Source organism: Poecile atricapillus, chromosome W (genome assembly GCF_030490865.1).
Source record: "Poecile atricapillus isolate bPoeAtr1 chromosome W, bPoeAtr1.hap1, whole genome shotgun sequence".
Classification (NCBI taxonomy): Eukaryota; Metazoa; Chordata; class Aves; order Passeriformes; family Paridae; genus Poecile; species Poecile atricapillus.
In genome coordinates this window covers 49,969,507-49,990,259 of record NC_081288.1, presented here as the reverse complement: position 1 = coordinate 49,990,259, position 20,753 = coordinate 49,969,507, and the positions used below count along the sequence as shown (strand labels likewise).

At 37.4% G+C, this 20,753-nt stretch overlaps 1 protein-coding gene across 1 annotated transcript in view; it reads left to right on the top strand.

Moving 5' to 3' along the window:
* LOC131592193 (dedicator of cytokinesis protein 4) overlaps positions 1-19,927 on the top strand; it is a 226,090-nt gene extending 206,163 nt beyond the window's left edge. The window contains exons 42-52 of the mRNA XM_058863535.1: positions 834-1,010; positions 2,978-3,061; positions 4,886-5,005; positions 5,377-5,498; positions 5,764-5,884; positions 6,399-6,480; positions 6,698-6,807; positions 10,253-10,325; positions 12,769-12,882; positions 13,783-13,844; positions 16,872-19,927. Of these exons, the coding sequence (XP_058719518.1) occupies positions 834-1,010; positions 2,978-3,061; positions 4,886-5,005; positions 5,377-5,498; positions 5,764-5,884; positions 6,399-6,480; positions 6,698-6,807; positions 10,253-10,325; positions 12,769-12,882; positions 13,783-13,844; positions 16,872-17,297 (1,491 nt within the window). The 3' untranslated portion in view covers positions 17,298-19,927. The remainder of the gene's footprint in view (positions 1-833; positions 1,011-2,977; positions 3,062-4,885; positions 5,006-5,376; positions 5,499-5,763; positions 5,885-6,398; positions 6,481-6,697; positions 6,808-10,252; positions 10,326-12,768; positions 12,883-13,782; positions 13,845-16,871) is intronic.
* The last annotated feature ends 826 nt before the right edge of the window (positions 19,928-20,753 follow it).

Sequence of the window (20,753 nt, the reverse complement as noted above, 5' to 3'; positions counted from 1 at the left end):
AACCAAAGGTGTAGTTTAGTAAAATCAAAATATTGTGTGTAACATGAGACATTTTATTAGTTGACTCCTGCTGAGTCTTTACTAGGTTATTATGACCACTAATATGAAGACCTTCAGTTTACTATCATTTTACCATTTTACCATAGCCACCATTTCCAAAAGTCAACTGTAATAACTTTTCTTGAGCATGTATGAGGTCATGACTCGGATTTGTGCTTGTATGTTCTGGTAAATTATAGCAGCTGCAAGCCTGTTCTCATCACTCAGATTTTGGTTTTTCTGGCAGTTCACGCTACCTGTGAACTCTCACCCTTGAGAGATGAGAAGCACATCCTGCTCAAGGCTGCCTTTGACTTTTACTTGATCATCATTTTAGCTCAAAGCTTGCATTCAAATTCCTGATCCATAAAATCTCGTTGTTGACTTTACTTCGGATGGGGAAACTACCTCACCAATACTTCAGCTCTGCTCTGTACGCTTAAACTGGTGAAGTTCCCTGACCCCAAGCCCATTTTAGGTAGTTACAAAGGACAGTTTAATCCTGAATTCTAAAAGTTCCACCACTGCCTGAAAGTATGTAAATGTTTTGCAGCAAGGGCTGGGTCATCTCTCAAGGTCAGATAATGAATCTACCAGAGTGACAGTTGGTTATTTTGATCACTGATTGCATGATAAAATCAAATTTCTCCCCCAGCTGAGAACTCTCTCTGTCAAACTACTCTAGGACATAGAAAAATATTGTTTTATGTTAAGAAATCAAAAATTACCTGCAATATATTTCATCTTTCTCCTGCAGATTAAGTTGTTTGCAATGTTTCTCACTTATGTTTCAGGTGGAAATGAGTCCCCTTGAGAATGCTATTGAAGTCTTAGAAAATAAGAACCAGCAGTTAAGAACACTGATTAGTCAGTGTCAAACTCGACAGATGCAGAACATTAACCCTCTCACAATGTGTCTAAATGGGGTCATTGATGCAGCAGTTAATGGTGGAGTTGCTAGATACCAAGAGGTGAGCAATTTACTTTCTGTTTATTAGAAATTTGAATTCTTTCCCTGTACAGATGCAGCTCCTCTGTATAAATTATGGACAGAAAGTATTCTATGAATAATAGTTATAATTATACTATATTGCAGTTTTGGGTTAGGGAATGTTATCAGTATGGCTTATTGAAATAACCATTTTGCTTCAGATAGTATCGTAAACTTACTCCAGTGATGACTCAATTCACAATTACCTGCATGCTTCAGTGATTTGTTTGGAAATTTTCAAGTAACTGGTTAATTGTAAGTAAATGATTATAATTAATTGCCTGTTCTAGGATAGGAGATACTTCTGGCCAACTAGCAAATTTACTTTTTGTGCTGACATTCTAGTTTTTATATACATATTATGTATATATATATATATATAGTTATATATGTATGCATATATGTATGTATATATGTACACACACAAATTCTCAACAAGAAATTAATTTTCTTGAAGAATCATAATTTTCTAGATCCTTCTTGTATCTCCCAAGTTTTTTAAGAAGAGGTATTTTGGGGGAGGGGGGAGAGGGATTTAAAAAAAATAAATGCAATTTAGAAATGTCTAACACTAGATTTATTTCTAACAGTTGTTCCTCATTGTTATCATTTCTGAATCACCTTAGGAGAACCTTAAATGTTTGTGATACTGTATTTACACAAAATTCTGTGGAATTTTGAAACTTCAGTAAAAAGAAAGGGTCGTGGGCTTTTTGCAGCCCAGTTTGATTTTTCCTCTTTCTCCTAACAGTCTTGTAAAATACTTGAGTCTGCTGGTTTTTCTTTTGACAATGTCAAGTTGAGTAACATTCTGTCCACTTGTCTCAAAGGCTGAGAGATTCAGTGTTCACTCAGCAGTGTTAAATTTGGTAAAACCACATCTTAATTAAACTATGAGTCCAGTGTAGTATTGGAATCTGTCATCAAAACTGCAGTGTTATGAAAATTGTGAGACTGAAGCAAAGCAGTAACATTTTTTATGTTTCCTAACTGCCTTTAAACAACAACAACACTGTTTAGCATAGTGAAGCACCATGGAGGGAGTCCCTGGAGAAATACAGTCATGTCAGAACTATGTCTGGTTTGAATTAGCAGTGTCAGAGCTAGCTCAGTGTCTCTGCACAGTTCCATTCTTCACAAGCATATCAAAGGTTCTAGCTTGCTCCTTATTGCTGTCCTTGGATGTAATTCTTGGTCTCTTAGACAGAGTTCATGTTTTGATTCCCTTCTGCCCTCTGCCTCTCACTATATTAAAATAGGACTTTTCAGCATTCATTTTGTAAATAACAAATTGTGAGGGTTCTTTTTTTCTTCCATTTCTCCTAATTCTTTTCTTTGCATGTCCATTTTTCAGTCTTTATATGTCTAGCTGTTGTTTTGCCAGCTCTTACCTTCTACCTTTCTTGCTATCCTGTTCTCTGTAAATGTTTTTCCCTGTTTCACTTGCTTTTCCCTTCTGCCTTGTACAAAGCTCAAAGTTCAGTCAGTCTTGGACCATTTGGTCTTGAGGTAACAGTGACCATGTCTTTACCAATATCTGCCTTCCCTTCAGGCAACTTCCAAGTTTTAGGAAGTGTCCTTTGACCATCTGCTGCCTTCTTGACTCTGTCTTCCTTCTTCCCTCCTTTTCCTCTTTAAATTTTTTCCTTTTTTTTTTTTTTTTATCTTCTGATGGGGAAGAAGCTATCTCTAATTATTCAGCACCTTCATATTTCAAATGTTAAAGCTATCCATTCACTAGTGGCTACATTTTTTTGCCTATGGTCTCCACAAATGACTGTATGATTAATTACTTATTTAACATATATTTTCAATTATTGCAGTTCAAAGGAACTTAGAAAACATTTGCAAATATTATCTAGAAACTTGTTGGTTTTTTTTTAAAAAGAAACATAACTGGTATGTTTTTACTCACTTTGTTTTACTTTGTAATTTTATTCTGTTTAGGCATTCTTTGTCAAAGAATACATCTTGAACCACCCAGAAGATGGAGAGAAGATCACACGCTTAAGAGAACTTATGCTTGAGCAGGTAAAATGGGGAAAAGACTGACAAGATGGCCTGCTCAGCTGTTCTAGCTAAAAATGTACCCAAATAAAATAAAAAATATCAGAGGTTAATAATTGCCCTGTGATCTTCTGTGTTTTCTGAGTTAGATTCCAAGTAATGAGTAACTTTCTATACAAGCAGGTAGGTTCCTGGGCCATGTTAATATTTTTCCCTAGTCTTTTCCATCATCACCTTAATCACTTCAAACTATTTTGTGTAAAATAAAGGCTGAGTGAGAGGCCTGTCTTGTCATGCTCATACACAAATATTTGCACAAAATAATTTATCACTACTACAGAATAAACATTATTTAATTGAAACATTTGATGTCTGGCATATATTTGTATTTTACCAATATTACAGAAAAATATTTTCACTATAAGGTTTGCCATAATGCAAAAAAGCATTCAAAATCTTATTTCAGTAAAAGATATCTAGTGGTAATTGGCAAAACAGGTAGGTAGTAAAATAAATATAAAGTGATCAAATTAAGCATATGAGGATTCTATGCATTATATATTTTTTACATTATTTCTCCATTCATTTATAAGCCAGTGATCTACCAGCTTCAAATATGAAGTGTTTCCATCTGAAAAAGCTGAATGTTTTTTTAATCAAAGACCTTACTAATATTTCAGTTTTTTAACTGGCATTTATCTATCTTTGTTCTATGCAGCATGTTGATGTTTCAAATTTTATTGCCAGCTTGGAACAAAAAGAGTCACAGTATTGGAATTTGGCAAGATGGGAATTCCATTTTTCATCAGCATTGTGGGATCTTTTGGTTAGATCAGCCAAGTGACAGATCCTCAGACAGTATAAATCAGAATAGAGTCACTGAGCTCACTTTAATTTCACTGTGACAATGTATTGTAAATGACATTATAATTTTACTTTTTCAAGCTACAGTTAATCTCACTAATCTTTAAACTGTAAAACTGGAGTTAATAACTTCCTGTAAATAAAATATGGGTTCCAAGCAATAGCTGTTCAGCCCCCTCTGGCACCCACAGCTGATTTAACGTGGAGCATTTGGAAGAGCCGGGATGGCTGTGTGTGTGTGTGTGTGTGTGGATATGCTGCAGTCCTGACCTGAGGTCAGGGATGCTGTACAGCTGCGTGCCCGCTCGCAGGCTGCCTGAACACATCAGCCAGGAGCTCTCATCCAAAGATATTACAGCACACTGTAGCTATTTTGTTTTTAAATCTGAGCTTATCTGATTACTCTTGTAACCAGTTCAATATTTTGAATGCATGTGACCAAATTTGAGCAAGATTAAAGTTTTAGCACTATAATTCTAAAGCCTGTCATGACTTGTGCCAAGGATATACATCAGGCCACTAGTTCTGGAGGTCTCTGGGAAATTGAAATAGGATAGGGGACCATGAACTTAATTACAAATATATTAGAGTCTCTGGTGGATTTGACCATTGCTGTTGTTTCATGCTTTTTACAACTGTTCTTGTGTGAATGAATGGCTTTCATTTATGTTTTAGACCTGCTCCTTTGTAAAGTTGCCATTTACTCAGATTTTTTGCTATGTTATCCATAGTGTTTTTTAATATTACAGTTGAATTTGCGTAGGTGAAACCTTTGGGAAAGTTGAACAGGAAGAGGCAGTGAATCCTCTTGTGTGCTTCTGCTCCTGGTCCTTTTTTGGTTACAGGTTTTTCAGAGATTTAGATAGGTGTTTTTAAGGCAATGTGCATTTTGTTGCTTTTTTTTTTTTTTTTTTAGTCAATATCCTAATTGATGATGAGAGCTTAAAGAAAATGGATCAAAATTATTTTTTTCCCTTTCTGCAGGCCCAAATTCTAGAGTTTGGCTTGGCTGTGCATGAGAAGGTGGTGCCGCAGGATATGAGGCCATTGCACAAAAAGCTGGTGGATCAGTTCTTTGTGATGAAGTCAAGCTTGGGAATACAGGTACTCACGTGAGCAGGTGCATGGATAGACCAGAAGACTGTTCAGCTGCATTAAGGGTTGGTTCATTTTCCCAAGCAACAAACAGTGACATCTTTTGGTTGTTTGTACCCATAACAGCTTGTAGCCTTTTTGTAGTATCACAAAGCAAAGAGAAAGTAAACTTCCCATTCCATGCAGAGAAAAGTAGTCATGTTTTACTAATAGTCACATTTTACTATCATTAATGAAAAGTTAAAATATTTTTCTTATTAATGATGAAGCTGATCCAAAATGTCATGTAACTGTATGTAGTTATCTACATATCTGTATCTTACAAAATGCTTAATGGTATTATATTAATTTTAATTAATATTCTCTTAATAACTCACCAGGAGTTTTCTGCCTGTGTACAAGCCAGCCCTGTTCATTTCCCAAATGGAAGTCCTCGTGTATGTCGGAATTCTATACCCATTTCTATGAGCCCTGATGCTGCCAGGGTAATACCACGACGCAGGCAAGTTAAATACTAGTAGTGACATATTTTTGCTATCCAAGGAAGATGACCCATAAATACTTCTATTATGTGCATACTTTCTTGTATGGTCTGTCTGAAGCGTTCAGCCTTGAATAGCTGGTATATGTATTCTCCTTTCTCTCTCTCTCTCTCTCTCCCCTCCCCTCCCCCAATTAAAGATTAATAAACATGTGTTGTTCTCACGTGAGAAATTGTGATTAACAATTAGAGTTAACCATTTTATATTTCATTATTCTTATAATAGCCCCTTGAGTTACCCAGCTGTCAATCGGTATTCATCCTCATCACTGTCATCCCAAGCTTCTGCTGAAGTCAGCAACATCACTGGGCAGTCGGAAAGCTCAGATGAAGTTTTCAACATGCAGGTATAATTTATTGTCATTCTTCATGTCTACAGAATCTTTCTTACAAGGCTATTTACTAAGTTGATGCTTCTATTATTTCATTCAGAAATATCATAATTATTGCTGATGTTTCTTTTAAAAACTAAATTTTTAAATGAGATGTTAAACTCATTCGCTTAGAAATAACTTTTTTTATGTAGCTGTTTTCTTTTGTTTAAATTAGAGCATTAATTTTTCACAAATGTAATAAGTAGCAGTGGACTGTGATGCAAAATCATCTGACCTTCTATAGACTTTTGTGTCCAGTTGTCACATTGTGATGTAATTATTTTACTGTATTATTTACATTTCTGTTTATTTTGTGTTTTGCTACATCTTTGTGTAGTTAGATTAATAATCTTTATACTGATTTGCTATTTTGAATTGCTGATAAACTACACTAAGGAGCTACTTGTTCTAATGAAGAGTATGCTATAAATTTTTGTTTTCCAAACCAGTAAATGTGATCTGTTAACAGCATCTCTTCTATACACAGCCTAGTCCATCTACCTCAAGCCTGAGTTCTACTCATTCTGCTTCACCTAATGTGACCAGTTCTGCTCCATCCAGTGCCAGAGGTCAGTGCTCATCTGCTTTGCTAAACCATATTAAATGACTCTTGATACATTACACAGCTGAATTTCTGCATGATGTCACTGGTCAGACATCATATTTAGCCAATTACCTGAGGAATCTGAATTATTAGAGACAGAAGTTTTTTTTGTGATAAGCATAGAATTGAGATGTCTGAGTTTCACTGCATGAATTTAATCACTAGACACATTTATATTCCAGCTTCTCCTCTGTTATCCGACAAACATAAGCATTCCCGAGAAAACTCTTGCCTGTCTCCCAGAGAGAGGCCCTGCAGTGCCATCTACCCTACTCCTTTGGAAACTTCTCAGGTAAGAAGTTTGTTGGGAATCTTCAGAGCACAAATAGCTAAGAGGATAATAAAGGCACATGTTGAACTTGGAGCAGATTCGGTCTTTGTTCACTGTTTTAAATTTTCAAGGGGTTTTTATGATTTTATAAGCAAATACTCTAAAATATTTTAGATGTAAGGTATGTGAATAGAATAAATAGTTCTTGATCACATTTCTGCTTCGTTTCTTTAGGTGTAGGTCTGTTTCTTTACATTCACTTACTGAAGTGCGAGGGAGATGCAGACTTACCAGATGACACAGCTTGCTTCTGTGGAACAGGAAGCATTTGTTCAATCTAGGGAAGAGGACAAAGAATGAAAAACTCCTATCATGACAGTTGTCCTTGTTGAGCTCCCTTTGTTTCTTCTGAAATAGCTAATCCTAGCCACTTTGAGATAATAACCCATTCCATGTGGCAATTCCTATTTCCCAATGTAGTTTCAAAAAAGAGTGATAGACATTTTGTTACTCCAAAGAAAATAATGTATTATCTTCTTGCCTTAAAATACTGTTACATGGGTCTGTATGAAATGTGTATTTTTTGAGTATTCAGAAATTCAACATGAGCTTGGTAAGCTGGTCAATACTGAATCCTTATTTCATCTTTTCTTCTTAATAGACCTGTTTTCCTAAAGTGCTTTTCTTTAATACAGTTGCTGTTTTAATCCTTGCCATCACACAATGCTCCTCTTGCTGAAGCTGAGAAAGATGAGAACAGGCATACAGTGTTAAAGGCTTTCCTTTCAACACTCTCATGTCTACCAGAGGTTTTACCTGATACAAACCAACTCCAGGATTCTTTATTTTAAAAATTATTTATTGGTTTCTCATTAGTTCTTTTCTCGTCCCTTGTTTCTTCGGTTATTAAATTGGCTTTTGATTTAATTTTTAATCTCTTTTCTGTTTAAGTCCTCATGTTATTGCCTGAGGGCTTAAGAAGTAATACTGAGGCTTAGCCAGACTTAAGGACAGTTCTCAGGAACTACTTAGAGCAGATAGATCTACTGGGCACTTCATCAGTGGTAGTGGAGCCAAAACAACAGGAAAAATCAGGAGATGCTCTTTAAATAAAGCGGTTTTACAACTTGCCGCAAAGAAAAATTATCCCATTTTTGCTCCCAGACTACAAACTCTTGCTTTGCCAAGTGGAATGCGACTTCTATCCCCCACTCTATCCGAGATTGCATAAGGGAGGCTGAGGAGCTCGTAGGCCCAGTCTCCGCTCTCTCTGAGACTCGCCCAGCAGCAAAGTCTCCCAATCTGTCTCTACCCTCAGTGTCCCAAGAGAGGGTAAGTAGAAAATTAACTTGCTCATACAGTGAAGTATATTTCAAAGATGAGAAGGTCTGACGGTTTCTTTCTGCCCTTATAACCGTAAATGAGGATATATCTATCTGGGGAAAGGTGAAATTTCTTTCTCTGCTGCTCCCTCAGCAGTAAAAATGGACTGTGATCAGAAACAAAATCCTGATTCTCTGCCTTCTGGTAAAGAAGGGGAAAACAATCCTCAGGACAATTTTAAGGAGATATCTTAGAGATACCTGCAATTCTAATTTAAATTTAGCTTCTCAAACTGTTTCTTGTCCTTTCTCCTTTCATTCTAACACCACTTCAACAGTGCTGGTTGGAGCTTCACACTGAGAGGAAAGGACCACCCATTTATGAATTACTTTGTTACAGCTTGATGAAAGCAATTTTCACATTAGTGTTTCACCTGGGAGAGGTGAGATACACAGGCAAATTCCTGAACTTCAAGTCTTTTCATAGCTACCTTATTTAAGGAAGCTTGATGGGCTTCACAGAACAAGACCACAGCAGTACTTCATTCACTTCCTCATTGAAATTGATGCTCAAGGTTATGCACAGCTGTTTTCAGTCAACATCCATTTGTGCTTGCTTTGTGATCTCTGGCTGAATGGTTGTACAGTGTCTTTCCAGCTCTTCCCATACTCTGAAGAGGAATGCCTGCTGTCATTGACTGGTCAACAAGCCTCCTTAGTTTTTTTGCGCTATTATTCTTCCTATTGGAGCTTTTTGAATTTCACTTTTTTGGGGTTTTTATTTGTGTCATTAAACACCCTGTGGTTGCTCTTGTTCTTCCATATGGTTTTATATCTCATTCTTTTTAGTATGTCTTTGTTTCTCTGTATTTCATTCAGCTTTTGTCTCTCTACCTACTTCAATTTCAGTTGCTTTTTCAGCCGTTGCTCTTTACCTTTGCAACAGAAAATGAACTTCAACACTTGTCCATCACATCCTAGTGCACTGCAGACTCACTAGGCAGTGAACACTCAACTCAGACCAGGCAGGAACATATGGGCATACTTTGTCACATCAAAGTACATATCTAGGTTTACCACTTCAATTTAATGGTAACTCCAGGAAAACAGATATTACCTGACCAGAATGACTCTCGTATGACATACAGCACAGCTACTGTAGCTCAAAGTCTATCAAAAGCATTTTGTCTCTGATATGTTTAAAACTAAATTGAATTTGGCTTAAGTATTTGTTCCTCACTTTATAACACAAAGCTGCAACATATTAGATCAATGATGATCACTTTGCGGCTGGGTTTGCCATCTTGTGGAACTACAGCATAGTGCCTCACCAACTTGGCAGAGTGCTCTGTGAACACTGGAAAGAGACACAATAATAGGATTTTATTTGGATTTCACTGATCATTTGATCTTGCTTTTAAAGAAAAAAAAAAAGTAAGAAAAAAAAATTGTCTGTTCCCATTTCCTCTGAAAAGTACATCTGAATTATTTGTAGGATTAACTGTATGTTCTTTACATATGTTTTCAAGACAAACTAGTGACCCATGGATTATTTGAATGCTGCCAAAGGAAGTAAATGGTAGAATTTTAATTTTTTTCATACATTTACTGTGATTTGTAATGGATTTGTAATGGATTTTAAGAAAACAAAAGACAAAATGCTTTATGGGTCAGCTCTTGTGGATACAAGAGAAGTAAGAAGACTGCTACCAAATAAGTCAGGGTTGGAAAACAATACACAATACTTTTCTTAGGTAACAGCCATAACTTGAATATTATCTTGTTCAGATCCTGGCACTGTAATGAAATTATTGCAAATCTATCCTTCTATTTTTAAGTAATCTATTAAGATATCTCTTTACGAATGAGCTTTGTTATGTTTTTTAAGGTGCTGGAAACTGTCAGAACTCAGTACATAATAATCCTTCCCTCCAATTTCTGTGTGTACAGTTTTCAAAAAACTAGTCTACTCCCTATCTGTATACACATACTTCTATTAAACTGTTTATGTTCCTTCGTGATGTTTATCACTCTACCTCCTAAGCAGGGTGAGGGGGGATAATAACAAAAATATGTTTGTTTTCTTAAAGGCTACTGAAATACAACAGCAGCTATGTGTAAACCATGCTGTTCTCAATTTACAGAGAATGCTGTTTAATCATATTGGAGATGGTGCTTTGCCACGAAGTGATTCCAATCTGCCCGGCTCTGACAAAGGTAAGTGGAAATGCTACAACACGCCAATCTTTGAAGAATGAAAATTTAATTGCTCCATCATGTTCCTGTAGAATGCCAGTTCTTTTGTGTGCATACTGTCATCCCCAAGTGTCAAAACATTCTAACTGACTAAATAAATTATGCTAACAAATCTAAGTGTCAAAACACTTTGCCAAAAAGGGGAGGACTGAATTTTGCACTGAAATAAGGCCCAGAAGTTTGCAGGAAGGGGTGATGGAGCAGCAGGTTTCATCAGACTGCCCATGAGACCTGTCCTTTCTGCTCCTCAAGTGAGACATATGGGGGAAAAAAGCCAGCTTCTGGAGAATGGGGCACAGAGAAGATAAACAGAACCCTGAAGTTTGGTACCTGCAAGTCCCATTTACCAAACATAACTCAGTGTGCTCTGCTTACACTTGGATTGAAAACACCAAATTGTGGTTTCTTATACTTTGGGGATTTTGTTTTTAATTAAAGTAAATGAGAAATATATGCATTTCCATAAAAGAAATATTGCCTCTTAAAATTTTGCACACGGGGAAATCCAGTATTGTTGGCATAGTAATTGTTTGCCATGATTTCATTATGTGCCTCACATGTATATATATAATATGCTCCATCATTTCATTATTCTTTGTGGTAGGCTGAATAAAGGATAGAGTAAAATAAGTCTATAGAAAGTAACTATTTTAATCATGTCCTGTAATACTAACTGATCAGGAATCAGATTTTCTTTAATAATAGTTGGGTTTTATAGGTATTTTTGTGTCTATGTTTTTAGGAAAATACAGGTAAAATTTTTCACAGGGTTCAAAAGCATATGAAATCATTTAACATGGAAATAGCAGAACTTTTCCACTGGTCTATGCAGCCAAGTACATCACAGAATTGTTAAAATGAAGTATTCTCTCCTGAAGGCTTTAGCAGTCAAAAAAAATGACTGCTTGAATGACTTAAAAGAAAAAAAATTGGCTTGTTGAGATTCAGGCATTTGAAGTACCTAGGTCTGGTGCCAGGTGATTTTTAGGACGAGGACAAAGCCATGCTGTTGAGTGACAGCTTACAATAAAAAGCAAATACTGTATTGCATATTTTGGCAATAACAAAGCAAAATGATCCTCTAGAAAATAGATTATTCTGTTCATTGATCCCAGGGTCAACTAAAGTGCAATTATTCTGTAACAATATTGTTTGAGATATGAGACCAGTGTTATTTTCACTGTACTTGTTGTATTAAGTCTGGTGTTTAGTGGGGTTACAGTCCTGAGAGCTCTTAGAGTTGCTACAATAGCTATAATTGATGACATCAGCAGCAATACTTTGCTTTTTTGTTTCATCTTTGTAAATAAACACAGGGTCTTTGCATGTGATTCTCTACTCACAATTGAAACAAGTAAACAGAAGGAAATTGTCATGGCAGGGCAAGAGGTATGAGGCTTTGAAGGTGAGGGACTTTTTTGGTGGTGTATTTGGGAGATGAATGGGAAGGTTTGGAGTGGTTATTTTCAAGTCTTTTTTTTTTTTTTCTTTGGGAAGTGTAATGACAGTTGTAATTTTCAAATTAGCTTTTGTCCTGCCCATGCTAAATGCCTTGTCCTTCTTTCCAATATTGGTGACTTCTTGATGACATGAGATAATCCAGTTCTATCAAGGAAGTTGTTCCAGACCTTATGGGATCATTCAGTTAAAGCCATAGAATCTGATCAATGTAACAGATAAAGAAAACAGCTACTTTTATGTGTGTCAAGGTGAAAGTCAATTTACATAATCAAGCAGAGATCCTTGACCACAGATACAAAGAGTTTACAGAAATTTTCTCAGTCCATAATAATTTCTTATTTTGATATTTTTTGCTGTCAGACACTTTTAATTTCTTCCAATTTTTACTCCCTACATTTTGTTCCCCTTTCCACCTTCTTTCAATTCTGAATTTGTAGTCTATGCAGGCAACAGAAGAATGTTAGCACAGGAAACTGTGAGAGGTTGATAGGAATTTGGCGAGTTCCTTTCTCTAGTCCCTTCTTTAGATAAAAAGAGTTAATGGGAAGAGTTTATGGATAGTTTTTCCCCTCTGCCTGGAAACCTCTAAATAGGAGTCTAGTGCAAAGATAAACTGATTATATTAACAGGCTTCAAGCTTATCTCCCTTTGTGGCTGGATTTGCAGTGCACCAGAGTGCAATCTCAGCTGCTGCTGCTGTTGATGGCCACCACTGCTGGTCACAAACTGACCTGAGGGCCAGATGCATCCATCAGGCATCCATGGGATTGATGGTTGCTATTTAAGAGCTTTGCAAATGCAGATGTAATCACAAGAGCTTTCCAGGCATGCTTAATAAGTTGTTAGGCGTTTGCATTCTGTCTGTTTTTACCCTCATGCATAAAAGCAAGTCAGAGAGCTGGAAGTGTTGATGCCTATGACAGTTTCTTTCATTCTCTTCCAGCTGTAAACACCACCCCCAGCAGCTGGAGCCTGGACAGTGGGAAGGAAGCCAGAAACACATCAGAAAGTGGAAAGCTTATATCTCCTCCTGTACCACCAAGACCTGCACAGACTGGTGAGTTAATGGACATCTCAGGTAAAGCCCCAGTACTTGAGAGCTTAGATTATTTCCACTCTGATGTTTAACTTCTTGGGCAGGTTAACTTATTATTTGATTTCTTACATGAAAGAATGTAGAACTGCCTCTGTGGGTATTTTCATCTCATTAATGTTATCTGCACTTTCCAATACTCTGCCCCTTCACTAATGAATGAGCAGTTTCAGACAGTTCATGCTGGTACAAGGAAGTACGATGAAATTTAGTCTTTTGATTTTATGATAATTGGAGGTTAGCAAGCAGAAATGATCATTAACCACAAAGAACACTGGCCAGAAAATGCACAGCAATCACAGTACTGTTGCAAAACCATTTTGACTTTCAAAATTTCCATTTAAAGGAAAGGCTCTTCAAGTGATACTATAAATACAGTTGTTCTCAAGGGAGTGAGTAAACTTCTTGTGTATTGTACTTATGCCTCTGAGTTTGTCCAGGCATGTTTTTAGTATATTTAGAGGTAAATGTTTGATGTAAATGTATTATGTATTTTCGGTTTTCCTTATTTGACTTACAAATACATAATATATTTCTTAGGAACAAAAATAGAAAACTTGTTATACTGACCCCTTTTTAACTTGTTATCATTTGGTAGATTATAAATCAATTTACAGTGATGTAAAATTTGTCAGAAAAAGCAGATGCAGAAATTTTTTGATGCAGAATTTTTTTATACTTGTTTGTACTGCAAGATAATCCAGAAAACAAAGCAAAATAAACAAAATCTCTAAAACTATTTACAGCCATCAGCCAAGGGAACTAGAGATAATGTTTATGTATTGAATGATCTATCCACTTAAGAAGACTTCTTAGTGAAAATTGTAATGCCACAAGTGCACTGAAATCTTTCTGACTTTACAGCATCACCAGCAAGACACATAGCCTCCATTTCCCCTTCTCCTGCTGGAAGATCACCAATGAAGGTACTGTCTCACTGCAGTGAATTGTCTTTGTGGGACAGATCTTGTGTGTTGTGGGGTAGATGGTATATGTTTAATGTACATTATTTGGGACTATATTAGGGTCTCTTTTTCCTATACCTATACCAAACCCAGTATTCTGTCTCCAACAGTGGAAGAAGGGGAGGTGCCAGAAAAACCTGTTGTGCAACCCATTCATTTTACTTTTCCAGCATTCAGAGCTGTTAGAAAGTCCATTAGAGACTATTCCCTGCTTCAATCATTTTCATACCCATTTTTCTCTTCAGGATGATCCAGGGAGGTTGTAAGAAGTTGCAAGTAGTTTGACACCTGCCAGTAGGAAACATTAAGCATAGGCTGTGAATAAGCACTGGTTCTTCTCTGGCAGTTAAACATCCAAAGTAATTTGAGATCCAAGCTAAACTGAGCAGGTTTCATTTCTATTTCAAGATATTTGCATGTGTTGGTACCCACATATTGGTACCTGCTTTTTTTTTTGGGGAAACTTGACTGGGAAATCTGTGTTTTCCGTAGCATTGGAGTATACAAACATGCTGCATGCCTGCTTATTGCAGGCAAACCCTGGTGCTGGCAGAGTGCATGACATTGGTCTTGGGGATAGCCTCTGCTGCCCCATTGAAGCAGAGGTGATTTTGCAGGTGGAAATATGAGTCAACAACACGGAAGGAGAGCAAATATAAAGGAGCATGACTGGTGCTTCAGGCACTCAGATGCAAGGACAGAGGGAAGCAACCTGTCAAAGTAACCCCTCAGCAAACCAATGCCTAACTAATACTGCAGAAATACACATTGTCTTAGGAGGAAAACAGCACCCCAAAGTATTTCCTTTCTCCTTGAGGTCCCTAATTACAAGTCCACACTCATTGTCCTGTTTGCCTTCCCATAAGCCTGTAACATTTCTACTTGTGTCTGCACAGTGGTCCAAATTCCTAACAAAGCAATTCTGCTGGCCATCAGAGCACTCCATAGTCCTGTTACTGTTCTGCTGAAGTGAGCACTAATCCTGTTTTTCCCTAATTGCTTACTAGGAAGCTCTTTAGAACATTAGGATCTTGTCCAAAGATGAGTGACCCTTCCTTTTAATCCTGAATGGACACAGTACTGATGATTCTTAGGGATGTTTGAAGCTCATCCTAACATTTTTCTTCTGTAGATTTGGACAGAATTTAAGCATTTTACAAAGTCTAAATTGCTGCTTGGAAGAGGAATGCTGGCCCAAAATACTTCTGAGAACTGCTGGATCTCACTTTGAGCATCCATGAATTTCCAGACTGTTTTGGTGTCTAAACTGTTACTAACTACTGGTAAAAGTAATCTACGTTGTTTTATCAGAACCAAGTGATTCCTCATGCAGGCTTTACATATTTGTCATTGTTCTGAATGACAAAAGCAAAGGTCCTAAATCTTGTATATGGTCACTTAATCCAAGTGTCCAGTGTTCTTGGAACTGGAGCCAAATACATTATTTATTTGTAAACCTTGACCACCCTGGGTGTTTGTGGGAGGAGTGCAGTTGCAGCCTCCTCACATACAGAGGAATGGAACATGAAACAAGTAATTAAACAGTCTCTTGAGAAAGTCTGAAATGTCTTCACCTGGTGTTGAGCTTTAAATAAAACTCGCTTTGCTTTTCCACAGCCATATACACGGCTCAGATTTTAGCCTCTCATGTAACAGTGTGCTACCAGAGAAAACCATCCTAGTACAAAACCCACTGATGTAAATGAAGATTTTTGTTTTTTCTCCATTGATTTCAGTGCTCTGTGGATCCAGTCCTAGATGGATAACAAAAATTATCTCAACAGCATAAAGTCAGTGCAGCCAGTTCTGTACATCCCTGCCCTTCTCCTCCTCCTCCACACCCATCCTTTGTTGCATGGCTCTCACTCTCACCTCAAGCTGAGAAACTGAGCATCAACCAGTCTAACAAGAATGGGAATGAGAAATCTGTCTTTATTTTGATTTCTCTATCCCTTTTTTAGCCTGAGGCTTGAGGCCAATAAGTTGGGATTGTTGCAGATGACTCCAGTCATAATTGGATATGTTGCAAAAAATTTTTAACTTGGAAAGTGTGGGCTAACCTTTTAAAATTTTCAGCTGAAGTTGCTTCACTGGAATAGAACTGCTCAATGGTTTTAGGTAGGCCTTCATTGTCCATGCCTTTTATTTGTCATCAGCACTGCTGTTGCTGCTTGGGCCCTCAGCTCCTGGTCCCTCACCATCCCTCACTGACCTGTGAGGCTACTGGTGTAGCCTTTGGCCACCTGTGCCCTCCATATGGCCCTTGTCCCTGAGGCACACGTGGTGTGTTGTGTTAATATGTCTTAAGGAACACCTGGGAGATTGGGGAGAGGAAGGGTGGTGATGCTTTCATCTCCTGCCATTCGGCTGCTGCCTCAAGTGGGAGCAAGAACAGCAGAGAAGGGGGCTGGCAGCCAGCAGCAGCTCTTACCTTGATACCTGCTTTGTGCTACCCTTCCGGCACCGGCTTTATGGTACACTCAGAAACGATGCCATGATGTAAATGCACTTTTCACTGCACGGCAGTGCACTAAAAAATGTGAGTAAAAGGTTTGAAAACTGAATTTGGGATATGAGAGGCTGCAGTAGCAGCAATTGCTGGGCTTTGGCGTTAGGGGGCAGGACGCCCCCAGGTATGCTCTTCACGCAGTGATGCAATCTAATTCCAGCTGGGAAAACTAAGGGTGAATTCTTAAAACTTCCAGATTTTTCCAGGGTATTATGATAGCAAGAAAACATTTTAAAATAGTTTTATTTCTACTTATAAGAATTACTGGCATGACCACTATCTAAGGAGTACCCAGGCACTATGAAATGAGTTTTTTATCAGTTTCTTACCAGGTCTTGATTAAACAGGGACACAACCATTTCTCTTTATCAAAGGTCAGAGTTACATGAAAGCATATCTATATATGTTTTCAGTCTGAGCACAGAAACACTCTCCCTCCTATATGCCAGTTAAATTCTTCTGCCCTTTCTTTTGAGCAGGGGTCTGTGCAATCATTCACACCATCTCCAGTGGAGTATCATTCCTCGGGGCTCATATCCAACTCCCCAGCGCTGTCAGGGAGTTACAGCAGCGGCATCTCTTCGCTCAGCCGATGTAGCACATCAGAAACATCAGGCTTTGAAAGCCAAGGCAGTGAACCAGCAGTGACTGTCCCAAGCTACAGCATTTCTGAGGAGCCTGTGAGAAAAGAAAGCAAAACCCCGCCACCTTACAGCGTGTATGAGCGGACTTTGAAGCGCCCCGTTCCTCTACCTCACAGCCTCTCCATCCCGCCCGCCGCAGACCCCCCGGCACTGCCACCCAAGCCACAGCTTGTTCGGCCAAACAACCTGGAAAACAGCAGCAGGAGGACTGAGCAGGTTCCCCGGCCCAGGCCTCTGCCCCGCAAAGTCTCTCAGCTATGAGAAGCCACTTTTATATTTAATTGCAACACATTCTTTACTGTTTAAGAAATAATATTTTTTAAAAATGGTAAAACTCATTTAGTTAGGCACTTTAATATTTTGTCCACCTTTTCTTTTGAGTAATTTTGAAATGCTTATTAATATTATGTTGCACATTTTAAATGAAATTACTAATTTAGGTTACCAGATATTATAGGAAGCATGAATGAGAGGATTTTTTTTTTTTTTAATTTTGTGGTGGTGAATACTGATAAATGTTTTTATTTATAAAATCTAAAACCCTACAACTCTCATCTGAGTTAGCTGAATGCTTCTTACAAAATGCAGAATATACTGACTGGATCTTTACTACTAGAGATAAATGCACGCTTTCTAACAAAGTAGTCTGTAGACTAGGATGTTTCTGCAAGTAGGCTGAAAGTTGTTTCTCTTATCTGATGAACAGGTTGGTAATTTCAAATGTATGTGGCAAAACTGAGATATAATGCAAGTTATCTAGCAGAGGACTGTTGTAAGAATGTGGTTTGGAATTTTTGAAACACACACTTGGCTTATTTTTTTTTAAGATGGAAAAATACCTGTATTTCATTCAGCATACAGCACCATTCTGGTGAATCACGATAAGGTTTTGTGCCATTAGTATACGTACCTGACACATCTTTTTCTTTTTGAGGTGCAATTTACTTTTATTCTTCCAGTTAATGTATTTTTTTGTTGTTGTTTTAGTTTCAGATTTTTTATGAATGCTCTCTGCTGTTCTTGGAAGCTCACCCTAAAATACAATCTGTATATTAAACAGGTACAAATGAATTGTTCATTTAACTTGTGTACAAGAGTCAATACTGACTAGTATCAAGGCAATTCACTAAATGAGCCAATTTTTAAAAATAAAAATGGCTGGTTTACAATCCACTCATTTCAAAAGCTAATTGTGATGGTCATTAATAATTTTCTAAAAGTCTGGTAAAAATTCTGAACAGTTCCTTGGATGTGTATGTGCCATTGGAGCCAGGCTTTTGATTCGCTTTTTAGCTTGAGTTCATCACCATCATCTTTATTGTTGAGAATGGTGTTTGGCCTTAGGTTGTATTTTAGTGACTGGCATCTGAAGAGCTCTGGAAAGCTAATGCCAAGACATAGGAATGTGGAGGGGAAGGAAGGAAAAAAAAGCACCTTCTGTATGTTTTGTATCCTCTTTCTTTTATTGACTGTTTAAATGTGCTTGGGAACAGATGTGTGAACTGCATTTTAAATCATATTGTTAAAAATATTCTCCCTCTTTTGTTGGGAAGCTCATGTTGATCTTAGCTGTGTTTGATTTGTTGATAGTTTAACTGGAAGAAAGTGACCACTTTTTTATATTCTCTCAATTAAACCTTCAGCAGTTACAAGCTGTTGACAGTAGTTATAGAAGTTTTCTATAATAAATGTTCAAGTATTTTTGTACATAATTGGTAAATTTTAATAAGGAGTGTACCATTATGTGAAAAAGAAGCAAACAGTTGTGTATGCAGTAAGATTGTTATAATTATGCCAAATACTTTATGTATGGAAAAAAGAATATTTGTAAATATGTGCTTTTAACAATAATTCTGCCATATTGACTTTACAATTTTGAATGTCAGAAAAAAAATAATATATGTTAAAATATTTATGTTTTAGTGAAAGTATTCATAACTTGAAAAGGAACATATGAATTTTAGCTTTGTATCTTGCTGATTTCAAAATCTGAAATTCCTTGAACTAGCTCTTGCTTTCTACTATAACATTTTTATGTCTGTAACCACATCATAAAACCTGTAGAAGGCTACATATTTATGCTGATATAAAAAGTAATGCCTGAAATTTAAATAAGGTGTCACAAGTAAGATAACAAAGCTGCTCTGATTTTTTTTTCCACCCATGTAATTTAATAGATTTTGTTGACTAGTGCTTGAGCACAGTACAGTATGGATCAGTGTTATTTGCTCCTGAAGCCTTTTTTTTTTTTAATTTCTGGCAGTAAGCAGAGTTGATGACTTTATCATTTGCGTGCATTACTGGTCAGCTTTGCAGCAAAACATTTCACAAAGTCTCTGTTTACCTAGAAACTCGTATTGGTTGCTGCATAATGTTAGTATGAAATAAAAGAACTTGATTAATCTTTACAGTACAACTTGTTTTCTACAGAACAAGAGATTCTAATTCAGTTACCCACAGAATGGAACTTCTGACTCCTTGTCTTGCTAAATACTTTTTTTTTTCTGTTAAAAATCTCCTGATTGAGTTTTCTCCCTATTTGGACCCATAATTGCTTTGTGAGACAAGGTGGGGAGAATATTGATATGCTCTTCTGAACAAGTGAAGAACGCAAAATTTACTAGAGAGTTCACTGTAAATTAACCTGCATGAGCATTCTGTTGTTATAACCAGGACATCAGAAATACTCTGAATGACAGAAAATGGTGTAAAATTGACAAAGTACTCTTAAGCCGAGTTGACACATTTTCTGCTTAGCCAGTTTTGACAAATTGATTCTGTAGATCAGTTTTTCAACCTGATTACCTATAAAAAATGTAGTATGAAATTTTGTTAAGTATGTTGCAATACCCACTGCTTGAAAACCTAATGTAAATAAAGGTCTTGTTTGAATTTTATATAGTAGTCATAAATACAATTTTACCACTTTCTGGATGGTGGTGAGTAATTCAGAAGCTCATACAGGAAGACCAATGGGAAGAAGTTGCTCTTTCTTCTCAATAGCTTGAATGTCAGCCAATGTGTGTGTAATAGGTGGCATAATCTTGTATTCAAATACCATATTTGAGATGCTGGTATCTCTGGGATGCCAGAGAAACATCCTCAAACTTGGCTGGCTGGCTTCAAACTGATGCAGTTCAGACTGGTTCTCAGGATGGCACAATAGCTCAGTAATGTGAGTGAACTCAGTTATGATGTCCCAGGTCAGATGCTGTGTCCTGAAAGCAGCACAAAGCTGAAGTTACCCCTCTTAGTAGAGGTTTCAGGGCAGTGCAGTTATGGCCCTGCTCACATGGAACAGGGTATAGCTATGTGAAAATCTTCTCTATGAAAGTGGCACCTTGCCCTCCTGCCTGACCATTCTTCCTCTTCACTCATTGTCACTGCAAAAAGAACAGTGATGGAGCAAAAACATACCAATAGGCAGGAGTCTGTGCCTGAGGTATAAATGATGAAAAGCATCTTGTTTTGAATGTAACTGTGGTCAGTGAGGAATGTGGCAGCATTGTCTCAGTAAACCCAGGTGCTGACAGATTCAGATCTTTGCTGCAGAACTCTGCTGCTTGCTGGAATTTCTGGTGATTGAGGCAGAGCCCTGATATATGTTGGCCAAAGGGCAAAGTCCCATCTGGGACATCTGGGATATTGTGGAAGGATGGTCACCACTGGATCCTTTGAGATTCTGACCTTGAACTAGATTCTGTGGAAGAAAGCCCT